This window comes from Petromyzon marinus, unplaced genomic scaffold, assembly GCF_048934315.1.
Source record: "Petromyzon marinus isolate PM22_M1 ecotype Great Lakes invasive population unplaced genomic scaffold, UKy_Petmar_22M1.pri1.0 PM_Scaffold_366, whole genome shotgun sequence".
Classification (NCBI taxonomy): domain Eukaryota; kingdom Metazoa; phylum Chordata; class Hyperoartia; order Petromyzontiformes; family Petromyzontidae; genus Petromyzon; species Petromyzon marinus.
This window is the reverse complement of record NW_027423353.1, coordinates 20,001-40,000: the sequence shown is the minus strand read 5'-3', so window position 1 is coordinate 40,000 and position 20,000 is coordinate 20,001. Positions and strand designations below refer to the sequence as shown.

Genomic DNA, 20,000 nt, shown 5'->3' with positions numbered 1-20,000 from the left:
AGACACACGGGGAGAGAGAGAGAGACACGGGGAGAGAGAGAGAGAGACGGGGAGAGAGAGAGACACGGGGAGAGAGAGACACGGAGACACGGGGAGAGAGAGACACGGGGAGAGAGAGAGACACGGGGAGAGATAGAGACACGGGGAGAGAGAGAGACACGTACCCAGTTGGTGACACTGTGCCACATGGGTACCAAGGTGTTCATCAACTGTGCTGGCTTCATCAAGATAGACACCTCCGCTCTAGGGGACAGGTACTCACGGAGACACGGGGAGAGACACAGGGAGAGAGAGACACGGGGAGAGAGACACGGAGACACGGGGAGAGAGAGAAAGAGACACAGGGAGAGAGAGACACGGGGAGAGAGACACGGAGACACGGGGAGAGAGATAGAGACACGGGGAGAGAGAGAGACACGTACCCAGTTGGTGACACTGTGCCACATGGGTACCAAGGTGTTCATCAACTGTGCTGGCTTCATCAAGATAGACACCTCCGCTCTAGGGGACAGGTACTCACGGAGACACGGGGAGAGACACAGGGAGAGAGAGACACGGGGAGAGAGACACGGAGACATGGGGAGAGAGGTAGAGACACGGGGAGAGAGAGAGACACGGGGAGAGAGACACGGAGACACGGGGAGAGAGAGAGAGAGACACGTACCCAGTTGGTGACACTGTGCCACATGGGTACCAAGGTGTTCATCAACTGTGCTGGCTTCATCAAGATAGACACCTCCGCTCTAGGGGACAGGTACTCACGGAGACACGGGGAGAGACACAGGGAGAGAGAGACACGGGGAGAGAGACACGGAGACACGGGGAGAGAGGTAGAGACACGGGGAGAGAGAGAGACACGGGGAGAGAGACACGGAGACACGGGGAGAGAGATAGAGACACGGGGAGAGAGAGAGAGACACGTACCCAGTTGGTGACACTGTGCCACATGGGTACCAAGGTGTTCATCAACTGTGCTGGCTTCATCAAGATAGACACCTCCGCTCTAGGGGACAGGTACTCACGGAGACACGGGGAGAGACACGGGGAGAGAGAGACACGGGGAGAGAGACACGGAGACACGGGGAGAGAGGTAGAGACACGGGGAGAGAGAGAGACACGGGGAGAGAGACACGGAGACACGGGGAGAGAGATAGAGACACGGGGAGAGAGAGAGACACGTACCCAGTTGGTGACACTGCCACATGGGTACCAAGGTGTTCATCAACTGTGCTGGCTTCATCAAGATAGACACCTCCGCTCTAGGGGACAGGTACTTACGGATACACGGGGAGAGAGAGAGAGACACGGGGAGAGAGACACGGGGAGAGAAAGACACGGGGAGAGAAAGACACGGGGAGAGAGAGACACGGGGAGAGAGAGACACGGAGACACGGGGAAAGAGATAGAGACACAGGGAGAGAGACCAAGGGGGGAGAGACACGGGGAGAGAGAGAGACACGGGGAGAGAGAGAGACACGGGGAGAGAGAGACACGGGGAGAGAGAGAGACACGGGGAGAGAGAGACACGGAGACACGGGGAGAGAGAGACACGGGGAGAGAGAGAGACACGGGGAGAGAGAGAGACACGGGGAGAGAGAGAGAGACACGGGGAGAGAGAGAGAGAGACGGGGAGAGAGAGAGACACGGGGAGAGAGAGAGACACGGGGAGAGAGAGACACGGGGAGAGAGAGAGAGACTCGCGGAGACACGGAGACACGGGGAGAGAGAGACACGGGGAGAGAGAGACACGGGGAGAGAGAGACACGGGGAGAGAGAGACATGGGGAGAGAGAGACACGGGGAGAGAGAGACACGGGGAGAGAGACGGGGAGAGAGAGAGACACGGGGAGAGAGAGACACGGGGAGAGAGAGAGAGACTCGCGGAGACATGGAGACACGGGGAGAGAGAGACACGGGGAGAGAGAGACACGGGGAGAGAGAGACACGGGGAGAGAGAGACACGGGGAGAGAGACGGGGAGAGAGAGACACGGGGAGAGAGAGACACGGGGATAGAGACACGGGGAGAGAGAGACACGGGGAGAGAGAGAGACACGGGGAGAGAGAGAGAGACACGGGGAGAGAGAGAGACACGGGGAGAGAGAGACACGGGGAGAGAGAGACACGGGGAGAGAGAGAGACATGGGGAGAGAGAGAGACACGGGGAGAGAGAGAGACACGGGGAGAGAGAGAGACACGGGGAGAGAGAGAGAGACACGGGGAGAGAGAGAGACACGGGGAGAGAGAGACACGGGGAGAGAGAGACACGGGGAGAGAGAGAGAGACACGGGGAGAGAGAGAGAGACACGGGGAGAGAGAGAGAGAGACACGGGGAGAGAGAGAGACACGGGGAGAGAGAGACACGGGGAGAGAGAGACATGGGGAGAGAGACGGGGAGAGAGAGAGACACGGGGAGAGAGAGACACGGGGAGAGAGAGAGAGACTCGGGGAGAGTGAGAGACATGGGGAGAGAGAGAGAGACACGGGATCATCATCATCATCTGCGGCGATGGTGTTGACTGTGATGGGTGGTGACCGTGGTGGTGGACTACCTCCCCACCACCACCACCGTTGTGGTGGACTCCCCTCCTCCTCCTCCTCCTCCTCCTCCCCCCTCCACCCTCACCCTCTCCCTCCCCCAAAGCACGGACGCCTACGTGGAGGTCCTGGACGGCTCCCGCATCCACCCTGAGACGTACGAGTGGGCTCGCAAGATGGCTGTGGACGCCCTTGAGTATGACGAGACGGCCGAGGGCGCCAACCCAGCCGAGGCCCTGGTCGAGATCCTGGAGAACCCGGAGCGCCTCAAGGACCTGGACCTCGATGCCTTCGCAGAGGAGCTCGACCGGCAGGCAAGGCGCCTCGCCGCAGACTAGTCCACCTTAAACACAGTACCACCACACACACCTCTCGCTGTAGAGTAGTCCACCTTAAACATAGTACCACCACACACACCTCTCGCTGTAGAGCAGTCCACCTTAAACATAGTACCACCACACACACCCCCCTCGCTGTAGAGTAGTCCACCGTCTACTCAGTACACACCCCCTCACTGTAGAGTAGTCCACCTTAAACATAGTACACCACACCTCTCACTGTAGAGTAGTCCACCTTATACATGGTCGAGATCCTGGAGAACCCGGAGCGCCTCAAGGACCTGGACCTCGATGCCTTCGCGGAGGAGCTCGACCGGCAGGCAAGGCGCCTCGCCGCAGACTAGTCCACCTTCTGACATAGTCCACCACACACACCCCTCTCACTGTAGAGTAGTCCACCTTAAACATAGTACACCACACACCCCCCTCGCTGTAGAGTAGTCCACCTTAAACATAGTACCACCACACACACCTCTCGCTGTAGAGCAGTCCACCTTAAACATAGTACCACCACACACCCCCCTCGCTGTAGAGTAGTCCACCGTCTACTCAGTACACACCCCCTCACTGTAGAGTAGTCCACCTCAAACATAGTACCACCACACACACCCCCCTCGCGCTGTAGAGTAGTCCACCTTAAACATAGTACACCACACACACCTCTCACTGTAGAGTAGTCCACCTTAAACATAGTACACCACACACACCCCGCGCTGTAGAGTAGTCCACCTCAAACACAGTACACCACACACCCCCCTCGCGCTGTAGAGTAGTCCACCTTATACATGGTCGAGATCCTGGAGAACCCGGAGCGCCTCAAGGACCTGGACCTCGATGCCTTCGCGGAGGAGCTCGACCGGCAGGCAAGGCGCCTCGCCGCAGACTAGTCCACCTTAAACACAGTACCACCACACACACCTCTCGCTGTAGAGTAGTCTACCTTAAACATAGTACCACCACACACCCCCCTCGCTGTAGAGTAGTCTACCTTAAACATAGTACCACCACACACCCCCCTCGCTGTAGAGTAGTCTACCTTAAACATAGTACACCACCCCTCGCTGTAGAGTAGTCCACCTTAAACATAGTACACCACACACACCCCCCTCGCGCTGTAGAGTAGTCCACCTTCCGGCACAGTCCACCACCCCCCGCGCTGTAGAGTAGTCCACCTTATACATAGTACCACCACACACCCCCCTCGCTGTAGAGTAGTCCACCTTAAACATAGTACCACCACACACACCCCTCGCTGTAGAGTAGTCCACCTTAAACATAGTACACCACACACCCCTCGCTGTAGAGTAGTCCACCTTATACATAGTACACCACCCTCGCTGTAGAGTAGTCCACCTTAAACATAGTACACCACCCCTCACTGTAGAGTAGTCCACCTTAAACATAGTACACCACACACCCCTCGCTGTAGAGTAGTCCACCTTATACATAGTACACCACCCTCGCTGTAGAGTAGTCCACCTTAAACATAGTACACCACCCTCGCTGTAGAGTAGTCCACCTTAAACATAGTACACACCCACACCCCCCTCGCTGTAGAGTAGTCCACCTTAAACATAGTACACCACACACACCCCTCGCTGTAGAGTAGTCCACCTTAAACATAGTACCACCACACACACCCCTCGCTGTAGAGTAGTCCACCTTAAACATAGTACCACCACACACACCCCTCGCTGTAGAGTAGTCCACCTTAAACATAGTACACCACCCTCGCTGTAGAGTAGTCCACCTTAAACATAGTACACACCCACACCCCCCTCGCTGTAGAGTAGTCCACCTTAAACATAGTACACCACACACACCCCTCGCTGTAGAGTAGTCCACCTTAAACATAGTACACCACACACCCCCCTCGCTGTAGAGTAGTCCACCTTTAACATAGTACACCACACACACCCCGCTGTAGAGTAGTCCACCTTAAACATAGTACACCACACACACCCCGCTGTAGAGTAGTCCACCTTAAACATAGTACACCCCCCTCGCTGTAGAGTAGTCCACCTTAAACATAGTACACCACACACACCCCTCGCTGTAGAGTAGTCCACCTTAAACATAGTACACCACCCTCGCTGTAGAGTAGTCCACCTTAAACATAGTACACCACCCTCGCTGTAGAGTAGTCCACCTTAAACATAGTACACCACCCCTCACTGTAGAGTAGTCCACCTTAAACATAGTACACCACACACCCCTCGCTGTAGAGTAGTCCACCTTATACATAGTACACCACCCTCGCTGTAGAGTAGTCCACCTTAAACATAGTACACCACCCTCGCTGTAGAGTAGTCCACCTTAAACATAGTACACCACACACCCCTCGTTGTAGAGTAGTCCACCTTAAACATAGTACACCACACACCCCCCTCGCTGTAGAGTAGTCCACCTTAAACACAGTACACCACCCTCGCTGTAGAGTAGTCCACCTTAAACATAGTACACCACCCTCGCTGTAGAGTAGTCCACCTTAAACATAGTACACCACCCTCGCTGTAGAGTAGTCCACCTTAAACATAGTACACCACACACACACCCCTCACTGTAGAGTAGTCCACCTTAAACATAGTACACCACACACACCTCGCTGTAGAGTAGTCCACCTTAAACATAGTACACCACCTTCACTGTAGAGTAGTCCACCTTAAACATAGTACACCACACACACCCCTCGCTGTAGAGTAGTCCACCTTAAACATAGTACACCCCCCTCACTGTAGAGTAGTCCACCTTAAACATAGTACCACACACCCCTCGCTGTAGAGTAGTCCACCTTAAACATAGTACACCACACACCCCCCTCACTGTAGAGTAGTCCACCTTAAACATAGTACCACACACCCCTCGCTGTAGAGTAGTCCACCTTAAACATAGTACACCCCCCTCACTGTAGAGTAGTCCACCTTAAACATAGTACACCACACACACCTCTCACTGTAGAGTAGTCCACCTTAAACATAGTACACCACACACACCTCGCTGTAGAGTAGTCCACCTTAAACATAGTACACCACACACACCTCGCTGTAGAGTAGTCTACCTTAAACATAGTACACCACCTTCACTGTAGAGTAGTCCACCTTAAACATAGTACACCACACCCCTCGTGCTGTAGAGTAGTCCACCTTAAACATAGTACACCACCTTCACTGTAGAGTAGTCCACCTTAAACATAGTACACCACACACACCCCTCGCTGTAGAGTAGTCCACCTTAAACATAGTACACCCCCCTCACTGTAGAGTAGTCCACCTTAAACATAGTACCACACACCCCTCGCTGTAGAGTAGTCCACCTTAAACATAGTACACCCCCCTCACTGTAGAGTAGTCCACCTTAAACATAGTACACCCCCCTCGCTGTAGAGTAGTCCACCTTCTGCACAGTCCACCCCCCTCACTGCAGAGTAGTCCACCTTATACTCAGTCCACCCCCCTCACTGTAGAGTAGTCCACCTTATACTCAGTCCACCCCCCTCACTGTAGAGTAGTCCACCTTATACTCAGTCCACCCCCCTCACTGTAGAGTAGTCCACCTTAAACATAGTACACCACCCTCGCTGTAGAGTAGTCCACCTTAAACATAGTACCACCACACACACCCCTCGCTGTAGAGTAGTCCACCTTAAACATAGTACACACCCACACCCCCCTCGCTGTAGAGTAGTCCACCTTAAACATAGTCCACCACACACACCCCTCGCTGTAGAGTAGTCCACCTTAAACATAGTACACACCCACACCCCCCTCGCTGTAGAGTAGTCCACCTTAAACATAGTACACCACACACACTGTAGAGTAGTCCACCTTAAACATAGTACACCACCCTCACTGTAGAGTAGTCCACCTTAAACATAGTACACACCCCCAGCGCTGTAGAGTAGTCCACCTTAAACATAGTACCACCACACACCCCTCGCTGTAGAGTAGTCCACCTTAAACATAGTACACCACACACACCTCGCTGTAGAGTAGTCCACCTTAAACATAGTACACCACACACACCTCGCTGTAGAGTAGTCCACCTTAAACATAGTACACCACCCTCACTGTAGAGTAGTCCACCTTAAACATAGTACCACCACACACACCCCTCGCTGTAGAGTAGTCCACCTTAAACATAGTACACACCCACACCCCCCTCGCTGTAGAGTAGTCCACCTTAAACATAGTCCACCACACACACCCCTTGCTGTAGAGTAGTCCACCTTAAACATAGTACACCACACACACCTCGCTGTAGAGTAGTCCACCTTAAACATAGTACACCACACACCACCCTCACTGTAGAGTAGTCCACCTTAAACATAGTCCACCACACACACCCCTCGCTGTAGAGTAGTCCACCTTATACATAGTACACCACACACACCTCGCTGTAGAGTAGTCCACCTTAAACATAGTACCACCACACACACCTCGCTGTAGAGTAGTCCACCTTAAACATAGTACCACCACACACACCCCTCGCTGTAGAGTAGTCCACCTTAAACATAGTACACACCCACACCCCCCTCGCTGTAGAGTAGTCCACCTTAAACATAGTACCACCACACACACCCCTCGCTGTAGAGTAGTCCACCTTAAACATAGTACCACCACACACACCCCTCGCTGTAGAGTAGTCCACCTTAAACATAGTACACACCCACACCCCCCTCGCTGTAGAGTAGTCCACCTTAAACATAGTACCACACACCCCTCGCTGTAGAGTAGTCCACCTTAAACATAGTACACCCCCCTCACTGTAGAGTAGTCCACCTTAAACATAGTACACCACCCCCCCCGCTGTAGAGTAGTCCACCTTCCGGCACAGTACACCCCCCTCGCTGTAGAGTAGTCCACCTTATACATAGTACACCCCCCTCACTGTAGAGTAGTCCACCTTATACTCAGTCCACCCCCCTCGCTGTAGAGTAGTCCACCTTATGGCACTGTACACCCCCCTCACTGCGTGGTCCACCCCATGCAGAGTAGTCCACCTTAAACTCAGTCCACCCCCCTCACTGCGTAGTCCACCTTCTACATAGTACACCCCCTCACTGCAGAGTAGTCCACCTTCTGCACAGTCCACCCATCTGCTTAGACCACCCCCTGCGTAGTCCACCCCCTGAAGAGTCCACCCCCTGCCTAGTCCACCTTCTACACAGTCCACCTTCTACACAGTCCACCCTCTACATAGTCCACTGTCTACACAGTCCACCGTCTACACAGTCCACCCCTTGCGTAGTCCACCTTCTACACAGTCCACCCCCACTCACTCCCCACTCTCCCCCCACTCTCTCCCCACTCTCTCCCCCGCGCCCCCCACTCTCTCTCCACCCTCCACTGCCCCCCACTCTCTCCCCACTCTCTCCCCACTCACTCCCCACCGTGCCCCCCACTCTCTCCCCACTCACTCCCCCGTGCCCCCCACTCTCTCTCCCCCGCGCCCCCCACTCTCTCCCCACTCACTCCCCTGCCCCCCCACTCACTCTCCACCGTGCCCCCCACTCTCTCTCCCCCGCGCCCCCCACTCTCTCCCCACTCCCTTGCCCCCCCACTCACTCTCCCCCGTGCCCCCCACTCTCTCCCCACTCTCTCCCCTGCCCCCCACTCTCTCCCCACTCTCTCCCCTGCCCCCCCCACTCACTCTCCACCGTGCCCCCCACTCTCTCTCCCCACCTTGCCCCCCCCCCCACCCCCACCACTCTCTCCCCCCACCTTGCCCCCCCCCACTACAGGGCTACGGTAACAAGGGGATCACGTTGTACGACATCCGCACGGAGCTGCACTGCCGCTACCGGGACCTACGGTCACCGTATCGCTCGCCCTCGCCCGGAGAGGCCTTCCACCTCCTCACCAAGGAGACGCCAGAGACGTTTCACGTTGGTGAGTGGCTGGGGTGAGTGGGGTGAGTGAGCGGGGTGAGTGGGGTGAGTGGGGTGAGTGGCTGGGGTGAGTGGGGTGAGTGAGCGGGGTGAGTGGGGTGAGTGGGGTGAGTGAGTGGGGTGAGTGGGGTGAGTGAGCGGGGTGAGGTGGGTGGGTAGTGTCTCTCTCTCTCCCCGTGTCTCTCTCCCCGTGTCTCTCTCTCCCCGTGTCTCTCTCTCCCCGTGTCTCTCTCTCCCCGTGTCTCTCTCTCCCCGTGTCTCTCTCTCCCCGTGTCTCTCTCTCCCCGTGTCTCTCCCCGTGTCTCTCTCTCCCCGTGTCTCTCTCTCCCCGTGTCTCTCTCTCCCCGTGTCTCTCCCCCCGTGTCTCTTTGTCTCTCTCCCCGTGTCTCTCTCTCTCCCCGTGTCTCTCTCTCCCCGTGTCTCTCTCTCCCCGTGTCTCTCTGTCTCTCTCTCTCCATGTCTCTCCCCGTGTCTCTCCCCGTGTCTCTCTCTCCCCGTGTCTCTCTGTCTCTCTCTCCCCGTGTCTCTCCCCGTGTCTCTCCCCGTGTCTCTCTCTCCCCGTGTCTCTCTCTCTCCCCGTGTCTCTCTCCCCGTGTCTCTCTGTCTCACTCTCCCCGTGTCTCCCCGTGTCTCTCTCTCCCCGTGTATCTCCCCGTGTCTCTCCCCGTGTCTCTCCCCGTGTCTCTCCCCGTGTCTCTCTCCCCATGTCTCTCCCCGTGTCTCTCCCCATGTCTCTCCCCGTGTCTCACTCTCCCCGTGTCTCTCTCCATGTCTCTCCCCGTGTCTCACTCTCCCCGTGTCTCTCCCCGTGTCTCTCCCCGTGTCTCTCCCCGTGTCTCACTCTCCCCGTGTCTCTCTCTCCCCGTGTATCTCCCCGTGTCTCTCCCCGTGTCTCACTCTCCCTGTGTCTCTCCCCGTGTCTCTCCCCGTGTCTCTCTCCCCGTGTCTCTCCCCATGTCTCTCCCCGTGTCTCACTCTCCCCGTGTCTCTCCCCATGTCTCTCCCCGTGTCTCTCTCTCCCCGTGTCTCTCTCTCCCCGTGTCTCTCTCCCCGTGTCTCTCTCTCCCCGTGTCTCTCTCCCCGTGTCTCTCTCTCCCCGTGTCTCTCTCTCCCCGTGTCTCTCTCTCCCCGTGTCTCTCTCTCCCCGTGTCTCTCTCTCACTCTCTCCCCGTGTCTCTCTCTCACTCTCTCCCCGTGTCTCTCTCTCACTCTCTCCTCGTCTCTCTCTCTCCCCGTGTATCTCCCCGTGTCTCTCCCCGTGTCTCTCCCCGTGTCTCTCCCCGTGTCTCTCTCTCCCCGTGTCTCTCACTCTCCCCGTGTCTCTGCGCGCGCAGGCAAGCTGGTGACGGCCGTGGTGACCGGCATCGCTCACCGTGTCTCTCTCTCACTCTCTCCCCGTGTCTCACTCTCACCGTGTCTCTCTGTCTCTCCCCGTGTCTCTCTCACCGTGTCTCTCCCCATGTCTCTCCCCATGTCTCTCCCCGTGTCTCACACTCCCCGTGTCTCTCTGTCTCACTCTCCCCGTGTCTCACTCTCCCCGTGTCTCTCTCTCCGTGTCTCTCTCTCACTCTCTCCCCGTGTCTCTCTCTCCCCGTGTCTCTCTCCCCGTGTCTCTCCCCGTGTCTCTCTCTCCCCGTGTCTCTCTCTCACTCTCTCCCCGTGTCTCTCTCTCTCCCCGTGTCTCTCTCCCCGTGTCTCTCTCTCACTCTCTCCCCGTGTCTCTCTCTCACTCTCTCCCCGTGTCTCTCACTCTCCCCGTGTCTCTGCGCGCGCAGGCAAGCTGGTGACGGCCGTGGTGACCGGCATCGCTCACCGTGTCTCTCTCCCCGTGTGTCTCTCTCCCCGTGTCTCTCTCTCTCCCCGTGTCTCTCTCTCACTCTCTCCCCGTGTCTCTCTCTCACTCTCTCCCCGTGTCTCTCTCCCCGTGTCTCTCTCTCACTCTCTCCCCGTGTCTCTCTCTCCCCGTGTCTCTCCCCGTGTCTCTCTCTCCCCGTGTCTCTCTCCCCGTGTCTCTCTCTCCCCGTGTCTCTCCCCGTGTCTCTCACTCTCCCCGTGTCTCTGCGTGCGCAGGCAAGCTGGTGACGGCCGTGGTGACCGGCATCGCTCACCGTGTCTCTCTCTCTCCCCGTGTCTCACCCCGTGTCTCTCCCCGTGTCTCACACTCCCCGTGTCTCTCTGTCTCACTCTCTCCCCGTGTCTCACTCTCCCCGTGTCTCTCTCTCACTCTCTCCCCGTGTCTCTCTCTCACTCTCTCCCCGTGTCTCTCTCCCCGTGTCTCTCTCTCACTCTCTCCCCGTATCTCTCTCTCTCCCCGTGTCTCTCTCTCACTCTCTCCCCGTGTCTCTCACTCTCCCCGTGTCTCTGCGCACGCAGGCAAGCTGGTGACGGCCGTGGTGACCGGCATCGCTCACCGTGTCTCTCTCACCGTGTCTCTCTCCCCGTGTCTCTCCCCGTGTCTCTCTCTCTCCCCGTGTCTCTCTCTCCCCGTGTCTCTCCCTCCCCGTGTCTCACTCTCCCCGTCTCTCTCCCCGTGTCTCTCCCCGTGTCTCTCTCTCTCCCCGTGTCTCTCTCTCCCCGTGTCTCTCCCCGTGTCTCTCTCTCTCCCCGTGTCTCTCTCTCCCCGTGTCTCTCCCTCCCCGTGTCTCACTCTCCCCGTCTCTCTCCCCGTGTCTCTCTCTCCCCGTGTCTCTCTCTCACTCTCTCCCCGTGTCTCTGCGCACGCAGGCAAGCTGGTGACAGCCGTGGTGACCGGCATCGCTCACCGTCGCCCTCAAGGCGAGAGCAACGACCAGGCCATCCGCATCGACGCCACCGGCCTCTGGCAGTGCCCTTTCTGCCAGCAGGACGACTTCCCCGAGCTCAGCGAGGTGGAATGCCTGCGACGCTCACCAGCTCGCTCGCTCACCAGCTCGCTCACCAGCTCGCTCACCAACTCGCTCGCTCACCAGCTCGCTCACCAGCTCGCTCACTCACCAGCTCGCTCACCAACTCGGTCACCAGCTCGCTCACCAGCTCGCTCGCTCACCAGCTCGCTCACCAGCTCGCTCACCAGCTCGCTCACTCACCAACTCGGTCACCAACTCGCTCACCAGCTCGCTCGCTCACCAGCTCGCTCACCAACTCGCTTACTCACCAGCTCGCTCACCAACTCGGTCACCAGCTCGCTCACCAGCTCGCTCACCAGCTCGCTCACCAGCTCGCTCACCAGCTCGGTCACCAGCTCGCTCACCAGCTCGCTCACCAGCTCGCTCGCTCACCAGCTCGCTCACCAACTCGGTCACCAGCTCGCTCACCAGCTCGCTCGCTCACCAGCTTGCTCACCAGCTCGCTCACCAGCTCGCTCGCTCACCAACTCGGTCGCTCACCAGCTTGCTCACCAGCTCGCTCACCAGCTCGCTCACCAGCTCGGTCACCAGCTCGCTCACCAGCTCGCTCGCTCACCAACTCGGTCGCTCACCAGCTCGCTCGCCTGCTCGCGGTCGCTCACCAGCTCGCTCGCCTGCTCGCTCACCAACTCGGTCACCAGCTCGCTCACCAGCTCGCTCGCTCACCAACTCGCTCACCAGCTCGCTCACCAACTCGCTTACTCACCAGCTCGCTCACCAACTCGCTCACCAGCTCGCTCGCTCACCAACTCGCTTACTCACCAACTCGCTTACTCACCAGCTCGCTCGCTCACCAGCTCGCTCGCTCACCAACTCGCTCACCAGCTCGCTCACCAACTCGCTCACCAGCTCGCTCACCAACTCGCTCACCAGCTCGCTCACCAGCTCGCTCACCAGCTCGCTCACCAGCTCGCTCACCAACTCGCTCACCAGCTCGCTCACCAGCTCGCTCACCAACTCGCTCACCAGCTCGCTCACCAGCTTACTCACCAGCTCGCTCGCTCACCAGCTCGCTTACTCACCAACTCGGTCACCAGCTCGCTCACCAACTCGGTCACCAGCTCGCTCACCAGCTCGCTCACCAACTCGGTCACCAGCTCGCTCACCAGCTCGCTCACCAACTCGGTCACCAGCTCGCTCACCAGCTCGCTCACCAACTCGCTCACTCACCAGCTCGCTCACCAGCTCGCTTACTCACCAACTCGGTTGCCCGCTCGCTCACCAACTCGCTCACCAGCTCGCTCACCAGCTCGCTCGCTCACCAGCTCGCTCACCAGCTCACTCACCAACTCGCTCACCAGCTCGCTTACTCACCAACTCGCTCGCTCACCAGCTAGCTTACCAGTTCGCTCACCAGCTCGCTCACCAGCTCGCTCACCAGCTCGCTCACTCACCAGCTCGCTCACCAGCTCGCTCACCAGCTCGCTCACCAGCTCACTCACCAACTCGGTCACCAGCTCACTCACCAGCTCACTCACCAACTCGGTCACCAGCTCACTCACCAGCTCGCTCACTCACCAGCTCGCTCACCAACTCGCTCACCAACTCGCTCGCTCACCAGCTCACTCACCAGCTCGCTCACCAGCTCGCTTACTCACCAGCTCGCTCACCAGCTCGCTCACCAGCTCGCTCACCAGTTCGCTCACCAGCTCACTCACCAGCTCGCTCACCAGCTCGCTCACCAGCTCGCTCACCAGTTCGCTCACCAGCTCACTCACCAGCTCGGTCGCTCACCAGCTCGCTCACCAGCTCACTCACCAGCTCGCTCACCAGCTCGCTCACCAACTCGGTCACCAACTCGCTCACCAGCTCGGTTGCCCGCCCTCTCGCTCACCACCTCGCTCACCAGTTCGCTCACCAGCTCGCTCACCAACTCGCTCACCAGCTCGCTCACCGCTCGCTCACCAACTCGCTCGCTCACCAGCTCGCTCACCAGCTCGCTTACTCACCAGCTCACTCACCAACTCGCTCACCAGCTCGCTCACCAACTCAGTCACCAGCTCGCTCACCAACTCGCTCGCTCACCAGCTCACTCACCAACTCGGTCGCCAGCTCGCTCACCAACTCGCTCACCAGCTCACTCACCAGCTCGCTCACTCACCAACTCGGTCACCAGCTCGCTCACCAACTCGGTCACCAGCTCACTCACCAGCTCACTCACCAACTCGGTCACCAGCTCACTCACCAACTCGCTCACCAGCTCGCTCACCAACTCGGTCACCAGCTCACTCACCAGCTCACTCACCAACTCGGTCACCAGCTCACTCACCAACTCGCTCACCAGCTCGCTCACCAACTCGGTCACCAGCTCGCTCACCAACTCGGTCACCAGCTCACTCACCAGCTCACTCACCAACTCGGTCACCAGCTCGCTCACCAACTCGCTCACCAGCTCACTCACCAACTCGCTCACCAGCTCGGTCACCAACTCGGTCACCAGGTCGCTTACTCACCAGCTCGCTCACCAGCTCACTCACCAACTCGGTCGCTCCCTCGCTCACCAACTCGCTCACCAACTCGGTCGCTCCCTCGCTCACCAGCTCGCTCGCCTGCCCACTCACCCACTCACCAAACCACTCACCCGCCACCCACTCATTCTCTCACCCACTCCCTCACTCGCCCCTCCCGCTCACCCACCCACCCACCTCACTCACTCACCCACCCACCCACCTCACCCCACCACCCACCACTCACCCACCCACCCCCACCCACTCACTCACCCACCCACTCACCCACTCACCCACCCACCCACTCACTCACCCACCACACCCACTCACCCCACCCACCCACCCACTCACTCACCCACTCACTCACCCACCCACTCACCCACCCCCCCCCACCCCACCCACCACTCACCCACCCACTCACCCACCCACTCACTCACCCACCCACTCACTCACCCACCCACCCACCCTCACCCACCCACCCACCCACTCACTCACCCACCCACTCACCCACCCACTCACCCACTCACTCACCCACCCACTCACTCACCCACCCACCCACTCACTCACCCACCCACCCACTCAACCACCCACCCACTCACTCACCCACCCACTCACTCACCCACCCACTCACTCACCCACCCACTCACTCACTCACCCACTCACCCACTCACTCACCCACCCACTCACTCACCCACCCACTCACTCACCCACCCACTCACTCACCCACCCACCCACTCAACCACCCGCTCAACCACCCACTCACTCACCCACCCACCCACTCACCCACCCACCCACTCACCCACCCACTCACTCACCCACCCACTCACTCACCCACCCACCCACTCAACCACCCACTCACTCACTCACACACCCACTCACCCACTCACTCACCCACTCACTCAACCACCCACTCACCCACTCACTCACTCACCCACCCACCCACCCACTCACTCACCCACCCACTCACTCACCCACCCACTCACTCACCCACCCACTCACTCACCCACCCACTCACTCACCCACCCACTCACTCACCCACCCACCCACTCACCCACTCACTCACCCACTCACTCACTCACCCACCCACTCACCCACTCACTCACCCACTCACTCACCCACCCACCCACCCACTCACCCACCCACCCACTCACCCACCCACTCACTCACCCACCCACTCACTCACCCACCCACTCACTCACCCACCCACCCACTCACCCACCCACTCACTCACCCACCCACTCACTCACCCACCCACTCACTCACCCACCCACTCACTCACCCACCCACTCACTCACTCACCCACCCACTCACCCACTCACTCACCCACTCACCCACTCACTCAACCACCCACTCACCCACCCACTCACTCACTCACTCACCCACTCACTCACCCACCCACTCACTCACTCACCCACCCACTCACCCACTCACTCACCCACCCACTCAACCACCCACTCACCCACTCACTCACTCACCCACCCACCCACTCACTCACCCACCCACTCACTCACCCACCCACTCACTCACCCACCCACCCACTCACCCACCCACCCACCCGCTCACCCACCCACTCACTCCCTCACTCGCCCTCCCGCTCACCCTCCCGCTCGCCCTCCCTCCCGCCTGCCATGTTCTCCACCACGTGCTAGGTGTGGAATCACTTCGACAGTGGCGCTTGCCCCGGTCAGGCCATTGGCGTGAAGCTTCGTCTGGACAACGGAGTGTCGGGGTTCATCCCCACCCGGTACCTCAGCGACCGCCCCGTACGTCACCCAGAGGAGAGGGTCAAGGTGAGGACTGCTCACCCGCTCGCTCACCCGCTCGCTCGCCCACTCACTCGCCCGCTCACTCGCCCACTCACTCACCCACTCACTCGCCCACTCACTCGCCCGCTCACTCACCCACTCACTCACTCACTCACCCACTCACCCACTCATTTACCCACTCACCCACTCACTCGCCCACTCACTCACCTACTCACTCACCCACTCACTCACTCACTCACCCACTCACCCACTCATTTACCCACTCACCCACTCATTCACTCATTCACTCACTCACTCATTCACCCACTCACCTACTCACTCACCCACTCACTCACCCACTCACTCACTCACTCACCTACTCACTCACCCACTCACTCACTCACTCACCCACTCACCCACTCATTTACCCACTCACCCACTCATTCACTCATTCACTCACTCACTCATTCACCCACTCACCCACTCACCCACTCACTCACTCACTCACCCACTCACCCACTCATTCACCCACTCACTCACCTACTCGCTCACTCACTAACCCGCTCACCCACTCATTCACCCACTCATCCACTCATTCACCCACTCACACACTCATTCACCCACTCATTCACCCACTCGCTCCCCTACTCGCTCACCTACTCACTCACTCACCTATTCACTCACCTACTCACCTACTCACTCACCTAATCACCCACTCACTCACCCACTCACTCACTCAGTCACTCACTCACACACTGACCCACTCACCCACATACTCACCTATATACCGATCCACTCACCTACCCACTCGCCTACCCGCTCACCTACCCACTCCCCTACTCACGTACACACCTTGTGTGTCTCTGTGTGTGTCTCACCCTGTGTTACTCACTCTGTGTGTGTCTCTGTGTGTGTATCTCTGCGTGTGTCTCTCTGTGTGTGTCTCTCTCTGTTTGTGTCTCACCCTGTGTGTGTATCTCTGTGTGTGTATCTCTGCGTGTGTCTCTCTGTGTGTCTCTCTCTGTGTGTGTCTCACCCTGTGTGTGTATCTCTGTGTGTGTCTCTGTGTGTGTCTCACCCTGTGTGTCTCTGTGTGTGTCTCTCTCTGTGTGTGTGTCTCTCTCTGTGTGTCTCTCTCTGTGTGTGTCTCTCTCTGTGTGTGTCTCACCCTGTGTGTGTATCTCTGTGTGTGTCTCTGTGTGTGTCTCACCCTGTGTGTGTATCTCTGTGTGTGTCTCTGTGTGTGTCTCACCCTGTGTTACTCACTCTGTGTGTGTCTCTCTGTGTCTCTCTGTGTCTCACCCTGTGTGTCTCTGTATGTGTATCTCTGCGTGTGTCTCTCTGTGTGTGTCTCTCTCTCTGTGTGTGTCTCACCCTGTGTGTGTATCTCACCCTGTGTGTCTCTGTGTGTGTCTCTGTGTGTGTCTCACCCTGTGTGTGTATCTCTGTGTGTGTCTCTGTGTGTGTCTGTGTGTGTCTCACCCTGTGTTACTCACTCTGTGTCTCTCTGTGGCTCTCTGTGTCTCACCCTGTGTCTCTCTGTGTCTCACCCTGTGTGTCTCTGTGTGTGTCTCACCCTGTGTTACTCACTCTCTGTGTGTATCTCTGTGTGTGTCTCTCTGTGTGTGTCTCACCCTGTGTGTATCTCTGTGTGTGTCTCTGTGTGTGTCTCACCCTGTGTTACTCACTCTGTGTGTGTCTCTGTGTGTGTCTCACCCTGTATGTGTCTCTCTGTGTGTGTCTGTGTGTCTCACCCTGTGTGTGTCTGTGTGTCTCACCCTGTGTGTGTCTGTGTGTCTCTGTGTGTGTCTCACCCTGTGTGTCTCTGTGTGTGTCTCACCCTGTGTATCTCTGTGTGTGTCTCTGTGTGTGTCTCTCTGTGTCTCTCTCTGTGTCTCACCCTGTGTATCTCTGTGTGTGTCTCTGTGTCTCACCCTGTGTATCTCTGTGTGTGTCTCTGTGTCTCTGTGTGTGTCTCTGTGTATGTCTCTGTGTCTCTCTCTGTGTCTCACCCTGTGTGTGTCTCTGTGTGTCTCACCCTTGTGTGTCTCTGTGTCTCTCTGTGTCTCTCTATGTGTGTGTCTCTGTGTGTGTCTCTCTCTGTGTCTCTCTCTGTGTCTCTCTCTGTGTCTCTCTCTGTGTCTCTGCATGTGTGTCTCTGTGTGTCTCACCCTGTGTGTGTCTCTGTGTGTGTGTCTCTGTGTGTGTCTGTGTGTATCTCACCCTGTGTTACTCACTGTGTGTGTCTCTGTGTGTGTATCTCTGCGTGTGTCTCTCTGTGTGTGTCTCTCTCTGTGTGTGTCTCACCCTGTGTGTGTATCTCTGTGTGTGTATCTCTGTGTGTGTCTCTGTGTGTGTCTCACCCTGTGTGTGTATCTCTGTGTGTGTGTCTCTGTGTGTGTCTCTGTGTGTGTCTCACCCTGTGTGTGTATCTCTGTGTGTGTCTCTGTGTGTGTCTCACCCTGTGTGTGTGTCTCTGTGTGTGTCTCTGTGTGTGTGTCTCTGTGTGTGTATCTCTGTGTGTGTGTCTCTGTGTGTGTCTCTGTGTGTGTCTCACCCTGGGTGTGTCTCTGTGTGTGTCTCTGTGTGTGTCTCACCCTGGGTGTGTCTCTGTGTGTGTCTCACCCTGTGTTACTCACTCTGTGTGTGTCTCTCTGTGTCTCTCTGTGTCTCACCCTGTGTCTCTCTGTGTCTCACCCTGTGTCTCTCTGTGTCTCACCCTGTGTGTCTCTGTGTGTGTATCTCTGCGTGTGTCTCTCTGTGTGTGTCTCTCTCTCTGTGTGTGTCTCTCTCTCTGTGTGTGTCTCACCCTGTGTGTGTATCTCACCCTGTGTGTGTCTCTGTGTGTGTCTTTGTGTGTGTCTCACCCTGTGTGTGTATCTCTGTGTGTGTCTCTGTGTGTGTCTGTGTGTGTCTCACCCTGTGTTACTCACTCTGTGTGTCTCTCTGTGTCTCTCTGTGTCTCTCTGTGTCTCACCCTGTGTCTCTGTGTGTGTCTCTGTGTGTGTCTCACCCTGTGTTACTCACCCTGTGTGTGTCTCTGTGTGTGTCTCACCCTGTGTGTGTCTCTGTGTGTGTCTCTGTGTCTCTCACTGTGTGTATGTGTGTGTGTCTCTGTGTCTCTCTGTGTGTGTCTCTGTATGTGTCTCTGTGTCTCTCACTGTGTGTATGTGTGTGTGTCTCTGTGTCTCTCTGTGTGTGTATGTGTGTGTGTCTCTGTGTCTCTCTGTGTGTGTCTCTGTGTGTGTCTCTGTGTCTCTCACTGTGTGTATGTGTGTGTGTCTCTGTGTCTCTCTGTGTGTGTCTCTGTGTGTGTCTCTGTGTCTCTCACTGTGTGTATGTGTGTGTGTCTCTGTGTCTCTCTGTGTGTGTCTCTGTGTGTGTCTCTGTCTCTCACTGTGTGTATGTGTGTGTGTCTCTGTGTCTCTCTGTGTGTGTCTCTGTGTGTGTCTCTGTGTCTCTCACTGTGTGTATGTGTGTGTGTCTCTGTGTCTCTCTGTGTGTGTATGTGTGTGTGTCTCTGTGTCTCTCTGTGTGTGTCTCTGTGTGTGTCTCTGTGTCTCTCACTGTGTGTATGTGTGTGTGTCTCTGTGTCTCTCTGTGTGTGTCTCTGTGTGTGTCTCTGTGTCTCTCACTGTGTGTATGTGTGTGTGTCTCTGTGTCTCTCTGTGTGTGTCTCTGTGTGTGTCTCTGTCTCTCACTGTGTGTATGTGTGTGTGTCTCTGTGTCTCTCTGTGTGTGTCTCTGTGTGTGTCTCTGTGTCTCTCACTGTGTGTATGTGTGTGTGTCTCTGTGTTTCTCTGTGTGTGTCTCTGTGTGTGTCTCTGTGTCTCTCACTGTGTGTATGTGTGTGTGTCTCTGTGTCTCTCTGTGTGTGTATGTGTGTGTGTCTCTGTGTCTCTCTGTGTGTGTCTCTGTGTGTGTCTCTGTGTCTCTCACTGTGTGTATGTGTGTGTGTCTCTGTGTCTCTCTGTGTGTGTCTCTGTGTGTGTCTCTGTGTCTCTCACTGTGTGTATGTGTGTGTGTCTCTGTGTCTCTCTGTGTGTGTCTCTGTGTGTGTCTCTGTCTCTCACTGTGTGTATGTGTGTGTGTCTCTGTGTCTCTCTGTGTGTGTCTCTGTGTGTGTCTCTGTGTCTCTCACTGTGTGTATGTGTGTGTGTCTC

The 20,000-nt window shown here is 57.1% G+C and overlaps 1 protein-coding gene and 1 long non-coding RNA gene across 2 annotated transcripts in view; one reads left to right on the top strand and one right to left on the bottom strand.

The window, feature by feature from the left end:
• Positions 1–20,000, top strand: part of LOC116937052 (transcription elongation factor SPT6) — a gene marked incomplete at both ends in the record, with an annotated part of 94,268 nt that overhangs the window by 58,856 nt on the left and 15,412 nt on the right. Inside the window, 4 exon segments of the mRNA XM_076064259.1 lie at positions 2,642–2,849; positions 8,614–8,761; positions 11,485–11,627; positions 15,742–15,882. Of these exon segments, the coding sequence (XP_075920374.1) occupies positions 2,642–2,849; positions 8,614–8,761; positions 11,485–11,627; positions 15,742–15,882 (640 nt within the window).
• LOC142923254 (uncharacterized) lies at positions 3,137–3,527 on the bottom strand. Its single transcript, XR_012940645.1, has 3 exons — positions 3,481–3,527; positions 3,320–3,345; positions 3,137–3,222 (listed from the first exon to the last, which is right to left on the bottom strand). It is a non-coding gene; the product is annotated as an uncharacterized LOC142923254 (long non-coding RNA).